Source organism: Canis lupus, chromosome 34 (assembly GCF_048164855.1).
Source record: "Canis lupus baileyi chromosome 34, mCanLup2.hap1, whole genome shotgun sequence".
In the NCBI taxonomy this organism is placed as follows: Eukaryota; Metazoa; Chordata; class Mammalia; order Carnivora; family Canidae; genus Canis; species Canis lupus.
This window is the reverse complement of record NC_132871.1, coordinates 17,801,136-17,827,350: the sequence shown is the minus strand read 5'-3', so window position 1 is coordinate 17,827,350 and position 26,215 is coordinate 17,801,136. Positions and strand designations below refer to the sequence as shown.

The 26,215-nt window shown below is 41.9% G+C and overlaps 1 protein-coding gene across 11 annotated transcripts in view; it reads right to left on the bottom strand.

Annotated features, from left to right (window-relative positions):
- The window catches only part of STK39 (serine/threonine kinase 39), a 315,389-nt gene that overhangs the window by 170,159 nt on the left and 119,015 nt on the right, over positions 1–26,215 (bottom strand). For all 11 annotated transcript variants that reach the window (XM_072810941.1, XM_072810948.1, XM_072810950.1 and 8 more), the window contains exons 6-10: positions 19,069–19,178; positions 18,745–18,846; positions 16,503–16,636; positions 6,677–6,725; positions 6,508–6,573 (exon numbers count right to left, since the gene is read on the bottom strand). In XM_072810941.1, coding sequence (XP_072667042.1) covers positions 6,508–6,573; positions 6,677–6,725; positions 16,503–16,636; positions 18,745–18,846; positions 19,069–19,178 — 461 coding nt within the window. The remainder of the gene's footprint in view (positions 1–6,507; positions 6,574–6,676; positions 6,726–16,502; positions 16,637–18,744; positions 18,847–19,068; positions 19,179–26,215) is intronic.

Genomic DNA, 26,215 nt, shown 5'->3' with positions numbered 1-26,215 from the left:
CCTCACTCCCTCTCTCACCGCGTACCTCAAACGTCCTCTCTGCAGCCACAGTAATCATTCCCTTATTTTTTTAAAGATCATTTATTTATTCATGAGAGACAGACAGAGAGACAGAGATGCAGGCAGAGGGAGAAGCAGGCTCCTTGCAGGGAGCCCGTTGCGGGACTCGATCCCAGACCCCAGGATCACGACCTGAGCCGAAGGCAGATGCTCAACCACTGAGCCTTATTCTAATCATTCCCTTACTTACATGATAGAGCAGCCTGTGCTGGGCTGAGTGCTCACTATGTGTCAAACACGGCGCTAGACAAGCTGCAGAGATCGTCTCTCACCGTCATGGCAACGCACCGTCGGGTGTCCTTGGCTCCATTGGACAGGACCAGGCTCAGAGAGATTAGCCAGCTCACCCAGTGAAGGACACAGATCCAGCTACTGCTGCTTCCAGACCAGGTACGGAGGCTGGAGCAGCACGAGCAGCACCATTCCCACTTCCTCCCTAAATCTAAACATTATATACTGGCCAAGGGTTCCCTGTCTGAAAGAGGGAAATCCTATCATTAATATCCTATGCATGTTCAGCCACAGTGACATAAAGCACAAATGTTTTCCTTGAAAAAAGACTAATGACCCTGTGCAGTAAATACATTCATTTTATCTTTTAATGTTTAATATAATATAATGAGAGAATGTAATATTAATGAATTCCTCCCATTAGGAAGTAATTGTGTTTATCACAGTGAAGAGGCTGGCAGGTGCCACCTTAAGTGTGTGATCAAAGTTAACATCACCGGTAAAGGCATCAATCAACATCACGTGCCTCTCAACATGATACACGAAGAACACAGCACCATCCCAAGGTATTCCCGTCAGAAAATGCATAAGCTAAATCTAATCACAAAGAAATATCAGACAAACCCAAACTGGAGCACCATCCTATAAAATAAGTGGCCTACAGTCTTCAAACATGTGACTGTTTCTATAAAAGAAAAATAAAAACGATTCCAGATTAAAGAAGACTAATGAAGACAACAACTAAGTGATTCTGAATTGGATTCTGGGCCAGACGAATGACAAACTGGCAAAACCTGCGTAAGATCTGAACTTGAATAATAGTATTATGGCGACGTTGACTTCCTGATTTTGATAATTATACTGTTAGGTAAAAGAATGCCCTTGGTTTTTAGGAAATATGCACTGAAATATAGATAGATAGATAGATAGATAGATAGATAGATAGATAGATAGATAGATAGATTTTTACTGAAGTATATTTAAAGACAAAGTACATCATGGCAATAGATTTGAAATGTTTTCAAAGACAGTAAGAAATTTTTTGTGCTATTTCTGTAAACTTTTGAAGCTTAAAATTATTTCAAAATAAAAAGTAAAAAGAAAAAGGACAAAGTATGAACATACATTAATTATCAAAGAAATAAGAACTGCAATATCCCTATATCCCTCCCCACTTATTCCTAAGCACATAAGAGAATCAAATGAAGCCAACTCCCCAGGTCCTTAACGTGAAATCAATCTTATAAGCCTGATACGAGAAATTCGGAGGCCCACAAATACTACTACCCTGCTTTTTCCAGTTCACAGTGGTTCCATCAAATTGCAGCAGTGATACAGTATCTCTTTCATTCTTCGCTTCCTTCCTTTCTTTCCCTCTTCCTTTTTAAATAGGTTCCACACCCCACGTGGAGCCCAACATGGGGCTTGAACTCACGACCCTGAGATCAAGACCGCAGCTGAGATCGAGAGTCAGACGCTTAACCAACTGAGCCACCCAGGCACCCAACTCTTTCTGATAGTGACTAATCAATTTCAAAATTGAGAAAATTCAAACAAAAATCCTCCAGCGATCCCTCTTCCCATGAAAACATAACCACCACCATAAAAAGAACTGCGCATTGCATTTCCCCCACTTCATCCCTTCTCTGGCCAATATGCTTTTTGGTTAAGCAGTCAGCATTTGGATATCTGTGGATGCCCTTTGCCCCTTTCCTGGCATCAGTGAGTTTTAGCTACAGAAAGTGTATCAACAGGAGTGTGAACGTGGTGACTCAAGGTCCGCATCATTAACCGAAAGCAGAGACACCAGCCGACTCTGACACTTAGATGCTCCTAGGGAAAATGCACACAGCCCTAAGCATCCGCATGCAAGTTTAGCAGAATGCTTTATACTCTGCCCCATTCAGTGAACCCAGTAGTGGAACAGCACATGCTCAAGCTCTCAAACCCCTAAAGATGGCTGGGGACAGGCCCCTAAAAAGTCATGTGAGGAGGAGTGATGGCTATGAAGCATTTTCTCATGCATGAGGATAAGTGAAAAGTCAAAAAGAAATGATAGCTGTACTTAACCTTGTTCTCAAGGGTCATGATCTGCATGTTCTCATTTAGAACTCCCAGAATGTCTTGTGGCCCAAGAAAATCAAATCTCATTACCTGTCACCACATGCCTGAGGTCCAACAGCATTTCCATTTCACAGACAGAAAAATTAGGGCAAAAGAAAATCAATTTGATCCCCTTCCTGTCTAAATCTGTGATTACATAAATATTTTTTATTTTAAATATCTAGCATAATTTTAAAACCAAATGAAACCAAACCAGAGGTTAAACTGTCTGTCAGGGGGAGAAAACCCAAAAGGACCAGATACTCTGCTTTCAGGAAGAAGACAAATATCTCTGATTTCTGCAATGACCACACACATACACACACACGTACACAATCATTGTATGCCGCTAAATTACCAGGAAAGCCACACTGGTCTATTTTTTTTTTTTTCCTGATTTAGAAGAATCCATCTGGATGAAGACAAGATCACCTACCCACATGGAATTCCATGGCCCCCAAACAGTGCTTCACATTCTGGCCAAACATGAATCTGACAGGCGTCTACCTCACACGCCAAAGGACAGCACGGGCGGGCTCCCTGGGGCTTCTTGAAAGCAGCTATAACTGGCCCCTCTCTCTTTTATTTTTTTTCCCTCTCTCTTTTAAAGATGAGAAATATTCATATTTTAAAAAACACACATATTGAAAAATTATCTCTTAATTTTTGTTACCATAAGGGAGGAGAAGCAGACACTGTTGCTTATGACAACAAATTTCCAATCGACACAAGTTGCCTAAATGTACAGAGAGCTGATCAACAGGCCCAGCTGTCATGTAAACAACAGTATATCAATAGACTGTCTGTTTTGATTTTTAAAACAACAAACCAAGGAGACAAAAATCAGCAACAAGTGGCATCTGAAGAACAGATGTACACCAGGAAACCAGAGTGTGATCAACCAGGAGGCGCCACAGCAAATAGGAAAGTAAGCAGCTGAGTAGATGTCAATAGTAGGTATCAATAAAGAGAAGTCCAAAAATGGATGACACAAATAACACAAAGACTCCCCTGTACCAACTTTCAAGTTGAATTTACTTACGTGCTGTAAGAGCCTAAGACAAGCACATCCTATGACAAAGGTTTCCAATGCTCATGGTGACTGAAATAATATTTACTTCCACGTGGCCAAGCCTGCCAGAGAAGTTTCAAGCAAGGAACAGCTTCCCAACATCATGCACCCCACACAGGGAGAAAGGTCTGCTGTTAACAGGAATCCTAGGAACAAGTGTACGCCCAGCATTTTGGGTACGTAAAAAACAGAGCTTAGGGTGGCTGTTCCTTGGTATACGCAAGCCGAAGAGTTCACTGGGTTAGCAAACATTTGTGGGCACTTGCTATGAGAGAGACATGCGCTGTGATCGATATTCTGGTCAGCATACCTCCCATGGAACCGATGGGCAAGGAATGGGGTGAGGCTGAGAGCCTAAGTGCGCTTGGAAACGAGAATGAGAACAGGAAAACAGCAGAACTTAATGAAGCAAGCTACAGCTATAGAGCAAGAATGATATTACCATCGGCTCCTCTTTCCTAGAAGACATTTAAAGAATTAATTTTTTAAAAAGATATTATTTATTTATTCCTGAGAGATACAGAGAGAGAGGCAGAGACACAGGCAGAGGGAGAAGCAGGCTCCATGCAGGGAGCCCGATTCGGGACTCGAACCCAGGACCCGGGGTCATGCCCTGAGCCGAAGGCAGACGCTCAACCACTGAGTCACCCAGGCACCCCTAAGGAATTAATTTATATTCTCCCTTTACTCTTCCCTGTGACTGAGATGTGTAGACATTTTCCATTCAAAGGGATGGACGACAAAACAAGCCCTGAGGTTTAAGTCTAAAATCCACGAGCAAGTAAACGGCAAAAGACACGCTTGAAAAATCACATCTCTCCAAATTCTAGCTACTTACTGTTTAAGATATGTGCAAAATGGGGTTTGGAGCGCCAAGCACGCTAATGTGCAAGAAATAATTTAAATATTTTTTTTAAAAAGAAAGAAAATAAAGCTGGAACCTGAAGAGCTTCTTCATTTTCTCAAAATGATAGAGTTTCAAGGAAAAGTACATGCTGGTGAGGAAAGTATAGGTGGTTCACTTGAGCTGGAGTGCACAGCATCAGGCTGGAAGTTGAAACGGTGCCAGGAATTCAAGGCTAAGGAGGTTGCCCTTTATTTGATAGGAACTTTATTTTTTCATTTATGTGTTTTTGGGGTCGCTTTCGTTTAATTTTGGGAACTTCTTTTAAGCAATGAAGTGACATGATCAGAGAGTTAATCTGGCAACAACACCTACAACAGATCAGAAAGGGGGAGCAGAATGGAGGGATTGCAACTGTCTGGTCAAAGCCAGGAGGAGAAGGTTCCAAGCACTGTGCTAGAGGACTCGGAGAGGGGCTAGACGGGAAGGACACGGGGGCAACGAGGTCTCAAACACAAAAATAATCCCAGCGCCCTGAGGTCGGGTGACTCAGCCAGAAACACAGAACACAGGAAGATTAGGTTTGGGAGGGCAGGGAACCCCCTTGGAAACTACACCTCAGAGGCCACCAGGCCGCTTGACAGGGCTGGTGGGGTGGGGGTGGGGGGCTGCAGCTCTGGGGAGAAAACAGGCCTTGCACACCCCCTCCAGGGGAACAGCTACCAGACGAGACCAGACAAAACTAGCAGAACAAGTCGAGACCAACAAAACTGTTCTCTGGGGATGGCACAAACGGAACAAGGCAACGCTCCCTAACAGCATTTTCCAACTCTGGCTAACACTTTAGGTGCCTGAGCGAAGCCCCATGCCAGGCTCGCCCAGCCCAGGGAGTCTCTCCTGGGTCCTCCTTGGGCCTTCTGTGCAGAGCCCTCAGACTGTGGTCGGGCACTGGTACTTTCTGTTGCCTCAAACTGAAGCTTTAGCTTTCCTGGGCCGCCCCTTGAGATGTGCCACTCTGATGGATCATCCGCCAATCTTTCCCTTTTCCCTCAGAGACATCCCGCAGACCAGCCCTGGCTCTGGTCTACGCAGTCAACACAGCAATCCCCCAGCCGCCACACGGGCCCACAGCCCAAAGAACTCTGCTGGGCCCCGGAGGGCCTCGGACACCTGGACAGAGAGGGTCATTTCTTAAAAACTACTTCCAAATTCGCTTCAAACAATGTGAAGACACCTGCTAAATGAACTCCATACAGAATGTTTTAGAAAAGGCAATGTCTGGAATGTAACATTCAGAGTTACTTAACCAAGGCATCATGAGATGCAATCTCTGATGCATATTTCTCTGCCAGTTTTATTTCAGAGCATACAACTCAGATTTATATCAGCTTTCCCCATAACTATTAAATATAAAAAAGGGGAAGGGGAGGAAGAGAACCTTCCTGTCTAAATCTGTGATTACATAAATATTTTTTATTTTAAATATCTAGCATAATTTTAAAACCAAATGAAACCAAACCAGAGGTTAAACTGTTAGGTTTCACACCATAATGAAATCAGTAACTACAAATAAATAAAACTCTGGATAAATACATAAACAAATGCAGTCACACACACCATCTAAAGAATCTAAAACCAAGAATGGAAAGTTTTTCAGATAATCATTAACATAATTTAGTTAACATACGGTAAATTACAAGAGGGGCCAGGGTCTTTTATAAGGAAAAGATTGACATCCCACAGATACTCAAGATAACCAATAAATCTGTAAATGAAATCAGAGTTGAAAAAATGACCATTAAAAACAAATTGGGGTTTTTGTTTCGTCATTTCAAACTGCTTAAAAATGACTTGCTCCTCTTCTGTGAAATTTCCAAAGGAAAGATACTCAAGGCTCTTTCCTCTCCAGTGTCCCAGCCTCGTCAAAATCCCCTCTCCCCTCTGACCCTCTTTGAGCAAAGCTGATAAATGGAAAAATGAAATCATTCAAGCTGTTTCCACCAACACATAACAGCAAGCCGGAGATACCTGAAAGGCAAAATTCATCTCTCTGAGGAATCACTAATCAGATAACCTCTGAATAACGCATCCTGAGTATGTGACATTCTTTTTCCAGTGTTTCTGTGGGTCTCATTTCCCTGGGAGGGGGGCGGTGGGGAGCAGCCCTTGCTGGGTCACAAAGGCTAGTGGTGCTTACCTTTTTGGCTCTTTGGGCTATGTCTGGGGTTCTTGTAAGCAGCTTCTCAATCAGGTACTCTCTGTTCTGAAAAACAAATGTTCCCAACAGTTCAACACCAAATATCATACACAGAAATTCATAGTGATTTCAAAATAGCAGATCTATGTAGGTTTTTTAAGTATGTTACCTTGGCTTTCTGGAAGAATTTGCATTTTAAAAGTTCTGCGGCTGTGGGCCTGAAAGATCAATAATAAATTAGAGTTGAAACAATGACCACTCAATAAATACACTGCCTTGACAAAACAACCAAGTTCTAGAGTATTTCTGGAAAACCAGTTTCAGGAATAGCAAAACCAGAAACTAAATTAAATCATAAACGGGCTCTAAATAAAACCAGGGCTGATTTTCCAGTTCTTTCCAAATACCCCTACTGCAAAACACATAAGCTCCTGTAAGTTAAATATTTGGGGCATGATCAATTTTCCACCCTTCATCTTTACACCTCACTAAGTGAATTCAGTCTTTCTGAAAGGTGGCAGACTGACACGTCTGTGAGCTAAATTCCTGTATTTATTAAGAAGCTTTGCAAGGTGCAATATGACCCTGTCAAAGAAATTATAGTCTACTGAGTTCTATGATTCCCCAAGAACAGCAGTTACTGCAAGGTGTCCACATCATGTGGACAAGCTCTGTCTGCCCACTGAGGGATCCTGTCTCAATTGTATATGCCCCACTTGTTTTCAGGCGGAGGGAAATGCTATGGTGATTCATAAAATGCAAACTCCTGTAAAAGCATTACCGGACTGGTCTGATTGTCTCCTCCTGATGCCATTTATCTTGTTTTTCTACCCTGGATTTCCTATAAACTAAAAATTAGGTCTAAAAACTTGACTAGGAGGCACGTGGGGGGCTCAGCAGTTGAGCGTCTGCCTTCGGCTCTGGTCGAGATCCCGAGGTCCTGGGATCAAGTTCAGTGTCAGGTTTCCCTCGGGAAGCCTGCTCCTCCCTCTGCCTGTGTCTCTGCCTCACTCTGTGTCTCTTGTTTTTTTCTTTTTTTTTTTTTACTATTTTATTTATTTATTCATGAGGGACACAGAGAGAAGAGAGAGAGAGAGAGAGAGAGAGAGAGAGAGGCAGAGACACAGGCAGAGGGAGGAGGAGGCTCCATGCAGGGAGCCTGACGTGGGACTCGATCCCAGGTCTCCAGGATCATGCCCTGGGCTGAAGGCGGCGCTAAACTGCTGAGCCACCAGGGCTGCCCTCTGTGTCTCTTGTGAATAAATAAAATCTTTTAAAAATAAAAGTAAAAAAAAAAAAAAAAACCTGACCAGGCTGCATGAAGCATGTGGGGCGAGGCATGCTTCATAGATGACACCATGCACTCCTCCTACTGTATATCAGAAGCACATAATGTTAGGTTATCTCACTGGGAGTGATGCCAAGTTTTAACCAATGATCCCCTGCCCTGAGACCTCTCCACTGTAAGGGTATCCTGTGGGGTAACACTGTGGCCTTATAGGAGTGTTCTATTCCCTAAGGGTTTTAGCCTCTTTGTCTTAAATAATTATTTCAGAGCAGATAGTAGAATGCTGATTTTCTACTTCTATTATTCCTTCCACATCTATTAACTAGCATTCTTCCATATAGGACAGCTTCCTTCCTCAATAGTTTTCCTTCTAAAACAAACAGCCAAGCAGATAGAATCAGATACCTCTAGACTAGAAGATAATCAATAAGACAACTGTCCTCCTCTCTTCAAAAAGTCAGTGTCATAGAGGAAGAGGAGAGAAGTAAGAGGACTGTTGCAGATTAAAACAGACAGACAGACATACATAAATAAATAAATAAATAAATAAATAAATAAATAAATAAATAAAAATAATAATAAATAAAACAGACTTAAAGAAACAAAACCAAATGCCATAAGTGACCCTTGTCTAAATCCTGCCATTGGAAGGCGAAAGGGGAGGAGCTATAAAAGACATTCGGAAATAAGTAGATATATGTGAATATGCTGGGTATGAAGGACATTTGAAGGAATTACTGGTTATTTTCTTAGGTGTGGAAAGGTATTGTGGTTATACAGGAACATGTTTTTATTTGTAGGGAAAGCAAGCTGAAACATTAAGTCTGTTACTTTCAAACTGTTCAGCAAATAAAATGTGGGGAAGCAGATACAGCAGATATGAAAAATGTTCATGATTGTTGCATCTAGTTGGTGCCATAGAAGGAAACACTGTACTGTTTTTTCACCCTTTTCTGTGTATTTAAATTTTTTCATAATAAAAAAATTGGGGAGCATTATTGAATAAGGTACACACATTATTATGTTGAGAGGGGTGCAAGTTTAAAAGGAGTCCTCAGATGTGAAAAGATTGGAAACCACCGCTTGGGAACCAGGCAACTCCATTAAAATGTGTCCAGGGACTGAACCCAAGCATACGGAAAAATTAGGAAAAGTCGTTAAGTACATGGCTGTCGAAACCATGTGAGTCTACAGGGGCCTTAAACTGCATTTCGGTGCAAAGAAGTTTTCTATTTAAATTGTTATTGCTCTTTTTCTCAGCTTCATGTGGAACACTGGCTAGAGGGACCTGACAAAGAACCCCAATCACCATAGCCACAGCAATAAACAGCTGTTAATTGCTAACTGCTTTGAGTAAATAAAGGTCTAAACAACAGGTGGGCCGCGATTTACATTTTGCGTGCCATATCCCCTCAGCGAGCTTGTTCAAATTCAATGAATTCGTACCTTGTTAAATGGGCTCCCTAGAACTAAAAATGATGCTGCTATTTTACATGATTTAACTTTGGTTGTTCACTTAATGTACACTCTTACTGATCGTGGGCAATGTTTTTGGCCTCGCACTACTCCAAACTCATCCTTCATTCCCTCTGTAAATATTTAGTAAGCAAATCCTGACAAATCCTGTGTCAGGATTTGTGCTAGGTGCCAGGCCTACAGTAGTGAACACGACAGACGCTGACACTACCTCCAACAACTTAGAATCTAGCAGACAAGAGTTAGCGTGTGTGGTTAGATGGGATGAGGCTGGTCAGAACATCAAACACGGGACTGGAGTTCCGGGGGAAGGGGAAGACCGCAGAGAAAACACACAGGACGACAGTCACGCCGTACTGAGCGAGACCCGGGGTCATGTTTGGCACCTCAGAACATGAAACAGAATTCTAAAACCCAAGAGGCACACCAAATAACTTGCACTTAACTCTTTTAAGTGAAAAGGAACCTAAGAAAATCAAGACTTGAGGCCACTGATTCGGTTAAATCCCTCATCACCCTTGGTCATGACGTACAGTCATCACAGCCCCCCAGCCAGACTCTCTGCTACATCTCTCTTCTTCATTCTAACCCATCGTCTACCTTGCTCCAGAGCTGGCTCTATAAAAACCCGATTCTTATCCATCCTAACAGATTTCAGTGGCCAGAGAGATGCTGGCTCCTCCATCTTCATTTCCCATGGCAACCCTTGCGAACTCTGTCCTCCAGCTACAGTGACACTCTCACCCTTCTCCTGCTCCTTATGACAAAGCACACACTGCATTTCTTCAAAAAATTTTGTAACTGACTGGCACAGCCTTGCTCATCAGTCAAGAACTACTTTACATGTCATCATCTTCAGAGCTACTTTGTTCGGCTCCTCCAAGTAGAATTCCCATTGCTCCCTACTCGGTGCTCACACACCCTTCTACCCACACTCCTGTTCTGGAATTATCTGTTCCTATGCCTTCCCGCCTCCACACCCCACTAGGTTATAAGCCCTTTCAAGACAGGGACCACACAGTATTCATTCTTTTATATCCCCAATGTCCAACACAGACCAGAAAATTATCATAGCTCAATTTCCATACCATAACCAAATATGGGGTAGAAGTGATGCTACCAGACATTCGGACACAGAACCACAATTCTCTGAGCCAAATTTAGTCAACGCCAAATTCTAAGCATCTGTTCAAGATAGTAGGGAACAGGATAACGATGTAATGAAAATAATATCCATGCTAACAAAAGAAAAAGAAAGGAAGAAAGAAAAGAAACAGGAAAAGAAAGAGAGAGGAAAGGGTTAAGTCCACAAGGTCCTGAAGTGGAGAGCCACAACACAAGCTTCCCTCGCTCCTCTGTACCCGGCCTCCTCCTTCCACACACTAAGGGTCAGGGGTAGGACCAAAACCGAAAGAGGACTGGGAAATGCAGACATACCTCAAGATACAGAGCTGGGGAGATACCTTCCCTTCCCTTCCTCATTTCTATGGTGGCCAAATCTATAAAGGGGAAAAGCATGCTACAGAGAAAACCCCCTTCTCTGCACTCTCCATTCTGAGCCTTCATCAATAAATACAATCACATAAGAAATGAGAAATGGTTTACAGGAGCTACATTCCTTCCTCTATAGGCTCAATATTTATATTAATAGGTTATACAGGTCATACAAAATAATAGGTCTACTCTATACAGAGAAGAACTAAACAGTAGATCCTCTGTGCGCTCAAATGCCATCAAGCGTCTATAGCTTTGGAGGTAGAACCGTACAAGTGCCGAGCTATCTCCATAAGAAAGTATGGGGAAGGGGATCCCTGGGTGGCTCAGTGGTTTAGCACCTGCCTTTGGTCCAGGGCGCGATCCTGGAGTCCCGGAATCGAGTCCCACATCGGGCTCCCTGCATGGAGCCTGCTTCTCCCTCTGTCTGTGTCTCTGCCTCTCTCTCTCTCTCTACGTCTATCATAAATAAATAAATAAATCTTAAAAAAAAAAAAAAAGAAAGAAAGTATGGGGAAGTGGAACTGAAAAGAACGAGGAAAATGAAGGAGGAAGAAAGTAATAGAAGGCATGAGAGAAGGTGAGGTACATGCTGCCCATCTGAATTTGGGGGTTTTGTGTTTTGTTCACTTGTTTGTTTTAGTTTTATGCTATAGCAACTACCAGTACAGGGTTAATATGGAGCCATCAATGGGGCCGGCCTCTGAGTGAGTAGCACATAAGAGAAGGAATCCTGCAAGCACAGTTATGTCTTACATGGCTGATAACATTTTCAAATAACGCAACATAATATAAATACAGACACTGCTGTACAAGGAAAGCTATAATGCTATACCAGCAACCCAAATAATGGTATAGGCTATGAATGATGAATTCATTTTAAAATCCTTCAAAACAACGCAGTAGTCTGTAAGTACCAACATTCTCAGAAGAAAATCTCTTAAAGAATTCAATTAACACATATGGATGAACCAAAGTCCACTGAGACTTAAAATAATTTTCAAAGGATTCAGGATGAACATGATACAGTTTAAGTAGTTCTAACAATCTGTATTATAATTTTTAAAATCTCACTGACCTCAAGCAGAGTTGCATCTCTCACCCTATCCTCCCTTTAAAGGAAATATTCAAGTTTAATTCACGTATAATGAATTTATCATTGTGCTAGCCACCCTCTTGTTGCTCAAAGAAAATGCTGGCTCCTTTTATAGTTGCCATCCACATGAAGTACATAATCTACAGGATTATGGCTCATTTTTTTAAAGAAATAACTAAACATTCTGCTCTGCAAATATAAGCACCTCTCAGTCTATGCCAATGCAGAGACAGACTTGGATGAGGCAAATAGCTCTAACACCCCAGCTCTCTTTTATTAGGAAAGTTCAATGAGTTCTCAGGATTGGCAGAAAACACAGCTTCTTCTCAGCTAGCCTGAGGGCTCCTGCACAGGACTGGATCTGTTCTGGTCACTGTGATATGTTTCTATTCATTGCTAAAAAAGGTACTCAGCTAGATCTGGATTTTGGTACCTGTCGGTTGCTTTCAGATTATAAGCTGATGATCTATATGGAAACTAAACAAAAATTATCAAAAATCTTGCATTTACTCCTCAACCCATTTGAATCTGGTTTGTTTCTGAAACACTCTTCAATAAGTCCAAATCACCCCCAAATTGCAAGCTCACAGTTGTTTCCAGTTGCTCAAGAAATATCAAATATGTAATACAGATCTGACACGGTGGATAGAAAGATATAAAGATGAATGACACAGGTTCTCCTTCTAAAAGACTTACAATCTTACGAGGAAATTGGATGTGTAAGTCAATAAATGCACAGAGGATGGTAAGTGTTACAAGAGACATCTCCTCAACATACTATAGAAAAACTAAGAGTTGCAATAATTCCACTTGGTCAGGAAGGAAACAGCAAATAACGAACAGCAAGCCCAATTCCCTGAATATTTAAGAACTCATAGGCACTATGCTACCCACATTTTTCTTAATAAGATGTATTTATTTATTTTGAGAGAGAGCACACATGCAAAAGGGGTGGGGGACAAGGGGAGAGGGACTCTCAAGCAGACAGTGAGGACAGTACCTGACATGGGGCTGAGGACAGTGCCTGAGATGGGGCTCGATCATACAACCTCAAGATTATGACCTGAGCCAAAACCAAGAGCCAGATGCTCAACCAACTGAGCTACCCAGAAGCCCCTATGCTATCCTCTCTTGGTGCATTACTGTATTCCATCTTCATGACAATCCAATGAAGTAGGTGCTATTAGACCCATTTACAGACTTAGGAAACTAAGTCATGTAGCTGATGAGAAAGTAGAGCTAGGAATCTCACCCAGATTTATCTAACTCTAAGGACATGGGGTCTTTCATGTAAGCATTAAAAGAGGGTAGAAGGGGGACAGAGGAAGAGGAAGAACCTTTAAACAACATAAATAAAGGCAGAGAAGACAGGAAATATTCATGGTTTCTTTCAGATTTGTGTAGCAATTAAATGTTTACTTAAGTAATGAATACATATTTTAAAACTGCATCCTATATAATAAATAGTTCAACGATATTGGTTTTTTTCCCATTCTCATGTTTCATGATTTTTTTTTCTTTTAAAGAAGAAATATAAATGGCCAACAGACACATGACAAGATCACTCATCATCAGAGAAATGCAAATCAAAATCACAAGGGGAACCGGGCTGGCTCAGCCAGTAGAACAATACGATGCTTGATCTAAGGGTTGTGAGTTTGAACCCCATGCTAGGGGAGAGTTTACTGGAAAAAATGAATTTAACTTAATTGAAAAAAAAAAACACAATGAAATATCACCTTACACCTGTCAGAATGGCTAGTCAAGAAGATAAGAGACAAATGTTGGTGAGGATGTGGAGAAAAAGGAAACTTTGTGCTCTATTAGTGGGAATGCAAATTGGTACAGCCACAGTGGAAAAACAGTATGGAAGTTCCTCAAAAAATTAAAAACAGAATTACCATATGATCTAGTAATTCTATTACTGGGGATTTACCTAAGGAAAATCAAAGAAAACACTAATCCAAAAAGATAAACATAATCCTATGTTTATTGTAGCATTATTAGCAATAGCCATGGTATGGAAGCAACTCAAGTGTCTATTGATAGATGAATGGATAAAGAAAATATGGTACATATATACAATGGAACACTATTCAGCCTTAAAAAGGAATGAGATTGGCCATTTGCAACAACATGGATGGACCTAGCAGATATAATGCTAAGTGAAATAAGTTAGAGAATGACAAATTCCATATGATTTCACTCATATGTAGAATCCAAGAAACAAACCAAACAAACAAACAAAACAGACTCTTAAATATAGAGAGCAAAATGATGGTTGCCAGAGGAAAGGTGGGTGGGGAGGATGGGTGAATAGGTGATGGGGATTAAGAGTACACTTACCGTGATAAGCACCAAGTAATGTATAGAGGTTTTGAATCATTATACTGTACACCTAAAACTGCTATAACACTGTCTGTTAATTATACTTCAATTTTTTAAAGAAAGAGTCCCCAGGAATTTGGTGCACCAATACTGTTTGTTATAGGGGACAGTTGCACAATAGTGAGATTAGATTAGATTATAACAAAAATATCTAAAATAAGTCCTTAAACTATTAATACTGGGCAGCCCCGGTGGCCCAGCAGTTGAGTGTCTGCCTGCAGCCCAGGGCGTGATCCTGAAGTCCCGGGATCGAGTCCCAAGTCGGGCTCCCTGCATGGAGCCTGCTCCTCCCTCTGCCTGTGTCTCTGCCTCTCTTTCTGTGTCTTTCATGAATAAATAAATAAAATCTTTAAAAAAAAACAAAACAAAACTATTAATACTTTGTAAACCAATAAGTTACTAAAAGAGTAATCTGAGGGGAAGACTTTGTAAGAATTCAAATATATGGTGCAAGGCTCTTTTGGAGAATTTTTTCCTTTTTTTTTTTTTAGGGTGGTGGGAACCTGATATTTGAGCTCATATAATAAATAACTCCTGGGAAGAATTTCAAGATTATTAAGAAATAAAGGAAAGTTTGTTAAATATAATGTATGACAACCTAATTTATTCTGACTAAACTACAAATTCCTAAAGAAATCTACTGCTGTATTATTAAAGTACACCAGCAATTCTATCCTACAGGATCTTTTTTCCAAAAGGGCTAGAATCGTGTGACATTACCCATCACCACCACTAGGTGGGATCTCAACTAGTTTGAGAATCCCAGAGACCATGAGCATTAACCCAGTGCCAACTGGGAAGACAGGTACCTCTCTCATAGGGCTCTGGAGGATGGAACTATTTCCTCGGTGATGCCAAAAATCACCAAAAAACAAAGGTAAGACAAGGAAGTGTTGCAGAACACAATCAGAATCTAAAAAGTACTTTCCCCCAACAGGAGTGTGAAGTAACCTTAATGAAAGATCGCTGTAACTTCAGAAGAAAAACAAGCCCTACAAATCAAACATAAAAGGCAACTAAAATGTTTAAGCAGAAATAGCCTGTTGGTGTGACAAAACAATTATCCCTTTTACAGGAAATAACGTCAAGGTGCTTGATAGCAAACAGTCTTTAGACCTAGCTCCACGAAAATGGTGCGTGATACAGAAAAGATTCAAAGCAAATGCAGTAAAATGTAAAGGAACCCAGAGAGTAGCTACAAAGAATGGGGTAAAATAATGGAAATTGTGTTTAATCTAGAGAAGGGTTGCCTACTCAAACAGCAGATTACTATGTAAAGATAAAGGCTTAAGTTTCATAAAGGATATAAGGATACTGGAATCCCTCCGAAAGCAGGGTACTTCGCGGAGAAAGAAAGCTTCAAAAGAGAAGCCAGTTTTTACGTCTTCAAATATAAGTATCAACTCAAACCGTTGGGTGGATGAGGTGGCCAGTGACCCCAGAGGCCTCTCCAGATCTGTGGTCTCTGCGGACAGTACGCTAGGGCCGTGCCGCACACGACCAAGCTCTGCCAAGGGACTCTAGCCCGGCAAGGCCTGAGTGGCTCGCGTCATTAACATTCTTCTTTAAGTGATAAAAGACACACACGGCTATATTATCACCAGCCAGGGTATTTCAAAGTCACAGAAATAAAGAAGGAAGAAACAAACTCCAAAAACAGGGACACTACAGAGCAGGGCAGTAGCCCAAGAATAAAGAGGAGTGACACGCATGTTAACTTCAAACCATTTGCTTCTGTTTATATGATTAATGTTTCTAATGCAAAAATCTTAATCTTCTTTACTGATAATCTTTTAAACAGCACAACTTGTTCTGCAACTAAAAGGAAGCTCATGCAAAATTCAATAGCTCTGCCCGGTTTAGACTGGAGCTAGCAGGATATTCAAATCCTGAGAGGTCAGCTCAACCTACACAGTACGGAATAGGAGCTTGGCTTCTGAGTGCACCACTGCCAATTTCTTTTGATTTCTGTTTTCCTTCATTTCCTTTGATGACAGAGCCCACACCTAACAAACACAGTGAATCTCATTAGCACTAAAAATTTTCCTCCACCTCTCTCCCTCATCCTCACCCCTCTCCGTCTTGGATCCACCCTGTCTTCCACTAACAGGTTGGAAACCAGGGGCCAGAGCAGGATTTCCCTTGAACTCGAAGTACCTTTCAGGTGTCCTCACACAGCCTTTTCCCAGCCACAAACAGAGCTTTGTCGTGATTCAAACCAGGTCATTAACTCATCCACCACGTCTGACATACCTTTTAGAAGGATCTTTCTGAAGACACAGTGAAAGTAATTTCCTAAAGGACTTGCCGTACTTTTTCATCATTTCCTTATCCTCCACTCCTGTTTCTAAAGTGGGTGGATCATTTTGCAAAGTCAACATTAACACCTGCAGCAGAAACAAGCACCAAGACAGAATCAGTACAGCCACCACTACGGTCGAGTTTTTAATTTTTCACAAAAGCGTTAATAAAGACCATCTTTGAGGAGGTGCTTTCCCGTGATTTTAACCTTCCAGAAAGCGTGAGCTGAAAAGTATTATTTCCCTTTGCAAATCTGTTCACGTGCCCTTTCACCTCTTTGTTATTCCATTGACAGAACTTATAAAATCTGTTCTGTGTGTTAAGAAGGATGTCCCAAAGCGGCCAGGACAGACGTCTGGGAACTGGCTCGCTCTCACACAGCCTCCTGGAGGAGCACGTAGCTCCAACACAGGCTTAGTGAAGGCTGGGGCTCTGGCTGGGAAAGTGGGGGGTAGTGAGGGGGGCTTGGCCCAGAGCGACAGGGAACAGTCCTGCGTACAGGTCATTCATAAATAGGAAGCCCCCCACCCGGAACTCCAGGCTTCTGTTAACACACTGCCAACCCTAAAAATAAATCCACAACATCCCAGAATGTAACACATGATTTCCCCCTTTTTTTAAATGAGAAAACCTACAGAATATTACTTAAAATGGAGACAGTAAGACACTGAAGTTAGCCAGAATGCGAGTTACTGAAGACCATAACTGTGGCAAAAGGCCACGTTGCTTTGGGAGGGGGACAAAATAAATGCAAAACACTGCTTCCAATCAAAAAGGTAAAAATTCCATTCATTCACAACATCAAAATTACTTGTTTAAAAAAAGAGTAGAATTTGTAGTATTGACCTATAAAAGGAATAAACCTCATTAATGCATAAATTGGCCTTAATTTATGCAAAAGTTATACATGCCAAGACTCCTTTCAAACACTTTCAGATGTGTGAATAGATGAAGGATTAAAGTGACAGTTTATTGTTTGTGGAGGATAATAGCAAACAGAAGAAAGTGGGAGAGCTGTTAAGTCCTAGCAGGGCCTCGCAGGATGCCAGGCTGGGGTTAGCAATGTGACTGTGGATTCGGGTGGGCAACACGAAGGTTTGGGGGAAGAAAGACAATGAGAACTAAGAAAAAGTAATACAGAAAAACCAATGGAAGGAAAAATCCTCACAGTTGCTTCAGTGCTTTTTCTCTGAAAGGTCAATTCAATTGTTTCCACCTCAACTTTGAATTTTCTGCTAACAAAAGCAGGTATGTCTATACACACACACCCTAATCTTAAGTGTGTTGAAAATATGTATATAAATATAGTGAGAAAACAACAATGAAATGAACTACACTAAAACCTTAACAGGGATTGTCTGTGGTTGATGAGATTGTGAGTGATTATATTCTTCTCTGTTCTTGTTTGGACTCCAAATTTTTTCCCATAAGAATGTATTAACTTTTTAATCCGTGAAATTATTTAACTTTGTTTATCCTCTGGTTTTTCTTTTTTTTTTTTTTTTTTAATCCTCTGGTTTTTCTTAATCCTCCTAAGTTTTTCCAGTATTTTCCTAGGGAAACACTGAAACAAACACTGTATTCTCTGTAAAATACTTTCACAATTTCCACCAATTATTTCAGCCCCCAAACAAATTCTAATTGGGTAAATCAGCTCTGATACCACCACCTCATAATAAGTGAAATAATAATGTAGGCCAGTTAAGGGAAAAACAAAAATCTGGACACAGTATCCAAATGTAGGTTATTGCCTAAAAACACTGGCCTCACTTATTTCAGATGAGTCACCAATATGACATTATGAGCACAGAGGGTGAAATGTTACAGATCATTAAAAAAAAAAATTGGGGAAATCCATCTGCAAAGATATCACTATAATCTATTTCTAGATTTTCCTTGGGAGTCTGGGGTCTTCTGCTATCAAAAGAGTAATGACCAGCATTTGTCATAGTTCTCAACCTCCATCTCATTCTTCAGATAGCTCTGTGCTAAGAATGTAAAGAGAGCTTCAAAGCTGGGAACAACTGTACCACTTTTGTCTTATTCTGTCCACATCAGACATATTGAACTTGGCTGCATTCCTCCATTAATTTTCCTCAGGTCTAAGAGAAAAATGACTATGTTTAAGAGAATTACAGAACAGATTCCGTTAATTCTATTTCAAGCCCAATATATTATTTCCAATAGTAATTACTTTCATAGGAGGATATTTGTGATAAGGCGCTGCTCCTGTTGCTAATTCAATGGCAGTTATTCCAAAACTCCACATGTCAGCCTTGAAGTCATAGCCTCTCACCTAAGAAAAGAACGAGGGAAAAACACAATTATAAAATAGGCATGTCACACACCATGAAGTCCATATTATGTTGGAAGTCTACAGCGTGTATGCACAACTTTGATATTACTTTGCTAAAGCCCAGCTAAACCTCAGTTACATGATGCATTCTAGGAAAGTGATTTGAATGAAATGTTAATACATTTAATGATACAAAACATCACTTTTTTTTTTTTTTTTTACCTGTTCCATGACTTCAGGGGCCATCCAACACGGAGTACCAACAAATGTTTTTCTTACTTTATTCCGGGTAACATCACCCCCTGTTGCTAAGAATGCACTTACCCCAAAATCTAAAAGAAAAACAAAAATCATCCTTATTTTATATAAGACATTATTGCTTACAAATTCCAACTTTATGAATCTCTCGTTTCCTAGTGACCTTTCCAATGATGCTGAATTGTTCCAAGTACCATGGAGTTCTCTTGGGGCACCCCAAGGCAATCCTGCCACCTGCCAGCCTACACTTCATTTATTTTTAAGATTTTATTTATTTATTCATGAGAGACACACACAGAGAGAGAGAGAGAGAGAGGCAGAGACCCAGGCAGAGGGAGAAGCAGGCTCCATGCAGGGAGCCCGACGTGGGACTCAATCCCAGGACTCCAGGATCACGCCCTGAGCCAAAGGCAGACACTCAACCACTGAGCCACCCAGGGGTCCCCAGCCTACACTTTAGAGAGAACACCATCATGGGTAATGGGTCAGCAAGCCCACCAGTCCAGAAACCTCAGCATACCAAATCATATTTTCTACCAAAAAGGTATCAAAAGTTGTAACTAACCATACAGGGTTACATCAATATAAATAAAAATGCATTCTCAGAGCCCTAAGTATAAATCTTAGCTTTTAGCTAAGATTCATTTCAAAAACTCAGTTACAAGAATAGCATGGAAGCAGAAAAACTAGTATATGATGTAGTTTCTTTCTATGTGTTTCTTTTATTATGATTATTTTCCAGCCTCTCTAATTCCACATCATCAATGTTTGGGGAATAGGTTTTTCTTTTTAAGGTGGCTTGGGGGAGGGTGAAACAGAGGGGATTAAGAGTGCACTTATGGTGATGAGCACCGAGTAATGTAGGGGATTGCTGAATCATTATACTGAATACCCAAAACTGACATAACACTGTATGTTAATCATAATTCAATTAAAAAAATAAATAAAGGATAAATAAGACTCATCTTCCACATTCTCATGGCCTTGTTTAAATAGTGCTGACACCTTAGGAGAAATAATAACAGCAAATCCACAAACCCAGGTACATAAAGTCAACATGCCCAGGTTTGTACATATGTAGCAATCAACACAAAGGAAAAGCTCAGTCAGCAAAGATTGCCTTTTTTTCCCCCAATGTTTGCTTCCTGGATAATTTTCATAGGTATAGGTACAATGGTTTGTAAAATGAAATGCTACTCTTCTTAACATTCATTACACACTAGAAATTATTTTTGTGGGAAGATGAATTAGGCATACTGTACATACATACACACATGCATTTATGCAAAAACAATGTTCATATGTGACCACAGAGAAGGGAACACCGGTGATTATTAATGCACGCATTTCTGCGTAGATTTTTATTAGAAGCTAAAACTAGTTAATAAAGTACCAACTACTCAGGGCTAGCCTAGACCTACCGGCAAAAGCCAACTCAAGGACAGCTCAATAGTAAGCTGGTAAATTGTAATTAAAAACGTAGTCAACACCTCAAAATGCTGCAATGGGCTATGTAGCATGGGCCCTTTCAAATTGCTCTCATATAATTCTCCTTTGCTGGTCTGCTTTGATGACTTGCCAGGATGACAGCAATTACCAAAGAACAACATCAAGCACAAACCAAGGTCAAAATGTATTAGCATTTGCCTTAGGTCTTCGATATTAAGTTATGCAGTAACACTGTAACCAGTTCCCTACGTTGAAATATGTTGACTGTTTCATTTTATTTACATTTAAATTTACTCAACTCCCCACAGGATTTCAACTACAAGTAAAAGGAATAAAAATTTACAAATGGAGTCTTTGTTCCAACTGCTACACACATGATAATAACTGAGCAAAAGCATATTTTGAAAATGCTATATAATTTAATTTGCTCATATGTACCAAACTCTAAAAACTCTCTGAATTCTTATATTTTGGTCAGAAAAATAAAGCCTTGTGAAAAGAAATCTCTAGAATCAGTGAACCAGTCAGTCTCCTGTAGGTAGGAGCAAATAAAATTCATATTCTTACAAAAGAGCTAGGTGAATTAAATCATTTGTAAGCATCTACTATATTTGGCTAGAGGAAAACACAACATGATTGGCTTTGAAAAGTGCTAATTTCAACTTAATTTATATTCTGAAAAGTTTAACAATGAACCCAACATTCCACTTATATTAAAATAATTTTGTAACAAGGGGTGCCTGGGTGGCTCAGTAGGTTAAGTGTCTACCTTCAGGTCAGGTCATGATCTCAGGGTCCTGAGACCCAGCCCCACATGGTAGGCTCCCTGCTCAGCGGGGAGTCTGCTTCTTTCTCTCCCTCTGTCCCTCCCCTTGCTTGTGCTCTTTCTCTCTCTCTCTCTCTCTCCCTCTCCCTCAAATAAATAAAATCTTGAAAAAAAAAATTTTTTGTAACAAGAAGCACTAAGTACATATCATTTGTAAATAATTAAGAATATGGGTAGAAGTTGCTCTAAGGAAAAATACATTTCTTTAAATGCAGTTGAAGCAACTGTATACCCAGTCTCTCCTAAAAGATAGAATCCAGATAAAAATCCATAAAAAAATTTAACATTAAAGTTTTTTAATTCCTTAAAAACACCATATGATTACATTAGACCTTTTTAAAGCTGCAAAAACAGCTGAAAGAGATGTATAGTAGCAACTTATTATTGACAATACCCCTTCAATATATCCTTCATGATTCACATATTTATTCATAGCCTCCACTTAGAACACTCACTTTCAAGCCATAAACAGATGGTTAAATGTCTTTAAAGCTCAGAATAAAAATTCCAGAAGCAGAAAACGCCGATCCTAACATCTACTCACCCTTACGACTACACAGTAGACACACAGTGTGCTCCTATGTATGGCCAACGTGTATACAGAAAGATTTATATGTACCAAGAAACGACACTTTGACCAAAGTACACAGGGTACCTGGGTAACAAGGAAAACTGGCATATTCCGTCAAGATGGCATGCGTGCCACAGAGAGTGAGGTGGTAAAGCAGAAATGCTGAAAAGAGTCCTTGTTTCCTAAGAGGTACGTCTATGCAGCCGAAGGGAGTGCAACCAGATACACTGGGGTCAGAAACCATGACTACTTCTCTGGAAACACGGAATCAAAGGCTACACACAGAGTTAGCCAGCCCATCTTCTGCCTCCAGGAATAGCTGCATCTCAAACCAGAAAGAATGCTGTCATCCTAGGAACTGAAAGGCTCTCTCACATCTTCTGAATCCACCCACTTGGCGGCAGCCTGCTAAGACCCAGCTGCCTCCTGCTGTCCTCAGGGCCAGGCCCTGGCACCCGGGCCTTCCTCTGTCACACACCTGATTTCTCCCTCCAAGGGCCTGAAGGGCCTTCTGCTCCCCAAGATAAAGTCACAAGCCCCCAGCACAACACGCACATCTGACTCCCCTTGGCCTCTCCCGCCTCAGCTGCCCCTGCTCCCAAATACGGACCTTGAGCTCCGGCCGCCGAACTTCTCACCGTCTATTCCCCTGATCCATCACCAGCCTCGCCCTCGCCCCGACCTTCAGCACCGCTGCGGCCTGTGCACCCGATGCTCTATCGCCGTCCAGGTACACTGGGCTCCACCAAGTGGGGGGCCATCGGCAGAGGACGCTCTGCACGGCCCTAGTCCTAACCGAAGCATCTCTGGCACCCTGACTCTTGGCACCTTGCGCTTTTTCACAGCCACCTTCGTGTTAGGGTGTGGTTACTCTGATGTGCATCCAACACCTCTAATTTGTGGTGCATGATTAAGTAACTTGGGGAATTGTCTTATTTTTATGCAGGTGAATGCCTAGGGCAGACGTGCAGCGTTTGCGGTAGAGCCACCTGATATGGACAGAGGGCAGACCTTTAAGACTATGACAAGTAAAGAGAGGGAGGCCAGGAAATAATGAACAAGAGCTCCCCGGTGCTGTCTGTGTAGACACAGAAGAGCTAGGGGCTGCGACAGCTATGACAGATTGCATACCCACCAGGGCCTCAGACCTGGCCTTCAAGAAGAGGTTAAGACCTGGACGGGCAGGCCTAAGAGGACATGCCATTCCAGACAAAGAAACCGCCCGAGCAAAGCACAAGTGTTGAGCCAAGAAGAAAAAGCGTCTGACAGCTGCAAGGGTCGCACCCCCAAATACACACAGGGGCCAGGCAGGAATAAAGGAGGGAGGAGGGTCCTGCGTGCCGTCAGCACAATCTCAACAACTAAAGGGCACGTGAAGCTTAGTGTCAGCACCAGGGGAGATGCTAGGCAGTGCTGCCCCCCACCAGGAGCCCCCTCCAGGAGCCCCATCTCTGTGCCTCCCATTCCGCTGGAAAGCAGGCTGCTTCGCTTCCACTACAAAAGAAAGTCACCACAGAGGAACAGGCCCTGGTGTGACCGATCTCCCAACTTTCCCAGAGCAAGCCAAACATCAAGATCTGTATGGATAACATCTCTTTTCTGTTGTTGTTGGCAACAAATGCACTTAAAAAAAAAAAAAAAAAAAAGTTGGAAAGGCAAAATAAAGCAATTACGCCTGCCTGGTTTAGCCTGTAAAACTCATCTGCTAAGCTGCTATGATGCCTAAAATTTACCTAAAATACTTTAACATACACCAGTGTATCTGCGGGACCCAGGTGGTCAACTGGCATTCTGACCCTGGATGCCCAGTGCTGGAAGGTTCTGGTAGCGTTTGATTAAAGATGCCAGAGGCAGCTGCTCAAAGTATTTCTGTTGACTGTAAGTATAAATAAGTATGAGCCAGGTGAATCCCAAAAGGGGCTATTACTGGAGAATAATAATGCCAGTCACCTGTTGGCAAGCATGACACATGTGAGAAACAAGCTTTCACTGATGAAAGTAAAGGTGGTCAGCACAGAGAATGGCTAAAACATCTTAGCTATATTCCCCACTCTTGTATGAATAAGAAGAATCCAGCCAGGCCCAAGAGTAAGCTAAATCCCTCCCCAGTTCTAGGTCTGGTTCCATTCTAGATGCCGAGTATATGTGCACAAGAAAACTGCATCCGGAATTCTAGTTAAGTCTGCTTCGGGTGGATTTTTCATTCACCTAGAGGAACAGAGAGCAGGAACTTCCTTGAGCCTACAGAGCAAACTGAGAACTCTTTAGGGCTCGTTTGCTGATGCGTGGCAAAATTTGGTCTGAAATTTGATTTCCTTAAAACCTGGGAGTGGCGTTGCAGATGAACAGCCAACCCTAACCTGCCCCCCCCCCCCGGCCCCCACAACTGCTACTAATACCTCTGAAGAGGAACCAGAGCTGCACATGAGAAATTGGCTCAGGTTAATTCAGCACCTGGCTAGAGAATAATGGCATCTACATTTGATGGCTCAGAGCTTCCTAAGACGCATTCAAAACAGGTTACAACAGATCAGTTCCCTTCAGGCCTGCAAGTGGCTGGCTGGGGGGTCTGGGGGGGTTCTGGGGGAGCGGGAACCACCACAGCTGCAGGGGCCCCTGGTAGCTCCTTGCTTGAATCAGTCTCTTTTCCCCAGTGGCCATGGTCTAGAAAAGGAGAGAAGCACTGAGACTGTGGAGGAACCCAGCCGGAGTCTAGGAACCAGGTAAGGGAAGCTGAGCCCCATCCACTCAGCACCCCCTGGGCCACTGCTGCACTCTCTCTAGCCTAAGAGGAAATCTGGGGAAAGGAGTGACGCAAGGATGTTCAGGAGCAAAATCAACAGGGCCTGTATCTGAAGGGAGACTCTGGAAATGGAAAAGATTAGACAAATTCTTAGGAAAATACAATGATTTAGTGGCTACTGGAATTGAAGAGGAAGGAGGAATTAAAAAGATCAAATGACTCGCTGAAGACCACATAGCAAGTTATCTGAAGAGGGTCTGGATAAAATCCACAGCCCTTCATGGAGGAGTCAGCTGGTTGGCTCCGGTTTTCTTTTATGAGAGAATTCAGCGTACTTTTCTGTACTGAAAAGGAAACGCAAGATGGAATAATGGGGTTAATACTCCACAAGTCTCGAGCTCTTCCCTGAGTAAAGATCAAGTTGTGATTACCCAACATAGAAAAACTCATTTGAGATTCCCTCGTTAATCCAAAATGTCATATTTGTATCATTAAAAACAATCCCTTCACAATCTGGTTTGACTCCCAGGTTTTGGGGTTTTGTTTTGTTTCCCACAAGAGACTCTTAAGACTCTCCTGGCATAACCGAAGTGTGCTTCTAAACACCCAGGAACATTTTCAGGGCTGCCAGCAGCCGGCCTTCCTGAGTCCCACAGGTTTCCTTAAATGCCAGGCCACCAATGTTGGACGAATAAAGAAGCATATAAAGAAGCCCATTATGACTTAAATAATAATGCCAACTATATAACCCTGGGTATAAAACAGAAGCAAATATTTCCTTAACAGACCTAGGGAAAGTTGTTTCGTTTTAAACATTTTGAGGGGCGCCAGGGTGGCTCAGTGGTTGAGCCTCTGCCTTCGGCTCTGATCAGGATTCCGGGGTCCTGGATGGAGCCCAGGGTTAGGGGCTCTGCTCGGTGGGGAGTCTGCTCCTCCCTCTCCTCTGCCTGCCCCTCTACCTGCTTCTGCTCCCTCTCTCTCTCTCTGTCTCATTCTCTCGATCAAAAAAATAAGCAAAATCTTTTTTAAAAAATTAACATTTCGAGTTCTTATTATGTTGTTCTTATAAAAGGTGTGCTGGTGGTACAGCACCCCACTCACGGTTCAAGCAGCACGGGGTGTTCCCAGTGACCTGCAACCCATGTGCGTTTGGATGCCACAAGCCTTCCAGAGCTTTGATTTAGACACAACCCCGGCCTCCTGGTGAGAGCTAATGTGGGAACATGTGATATAATTAATTACATTTTTTAAAGATTTATTTATTTATGAGAGACACAGAGAGAGAGAGAGGCAGAGACTCAGGCAGAGGGAGCAGCAGGCTCCATGCAGGGAGCCCGACGTGGGACTCGATCCCAGGACTCCAGGATCACGCCCTGGCTGAAGGCGGACGCTCATCCGCTAGGCCAGCCAGGGATCCCATGATAGTAACTTACATAGCAAGGTTAAGGACCTAAACAATGTGGATAGGGGCAATAACATTAGTGTCCCCACCTACGATCCTCGGAACTAAAGGTGTCACTTC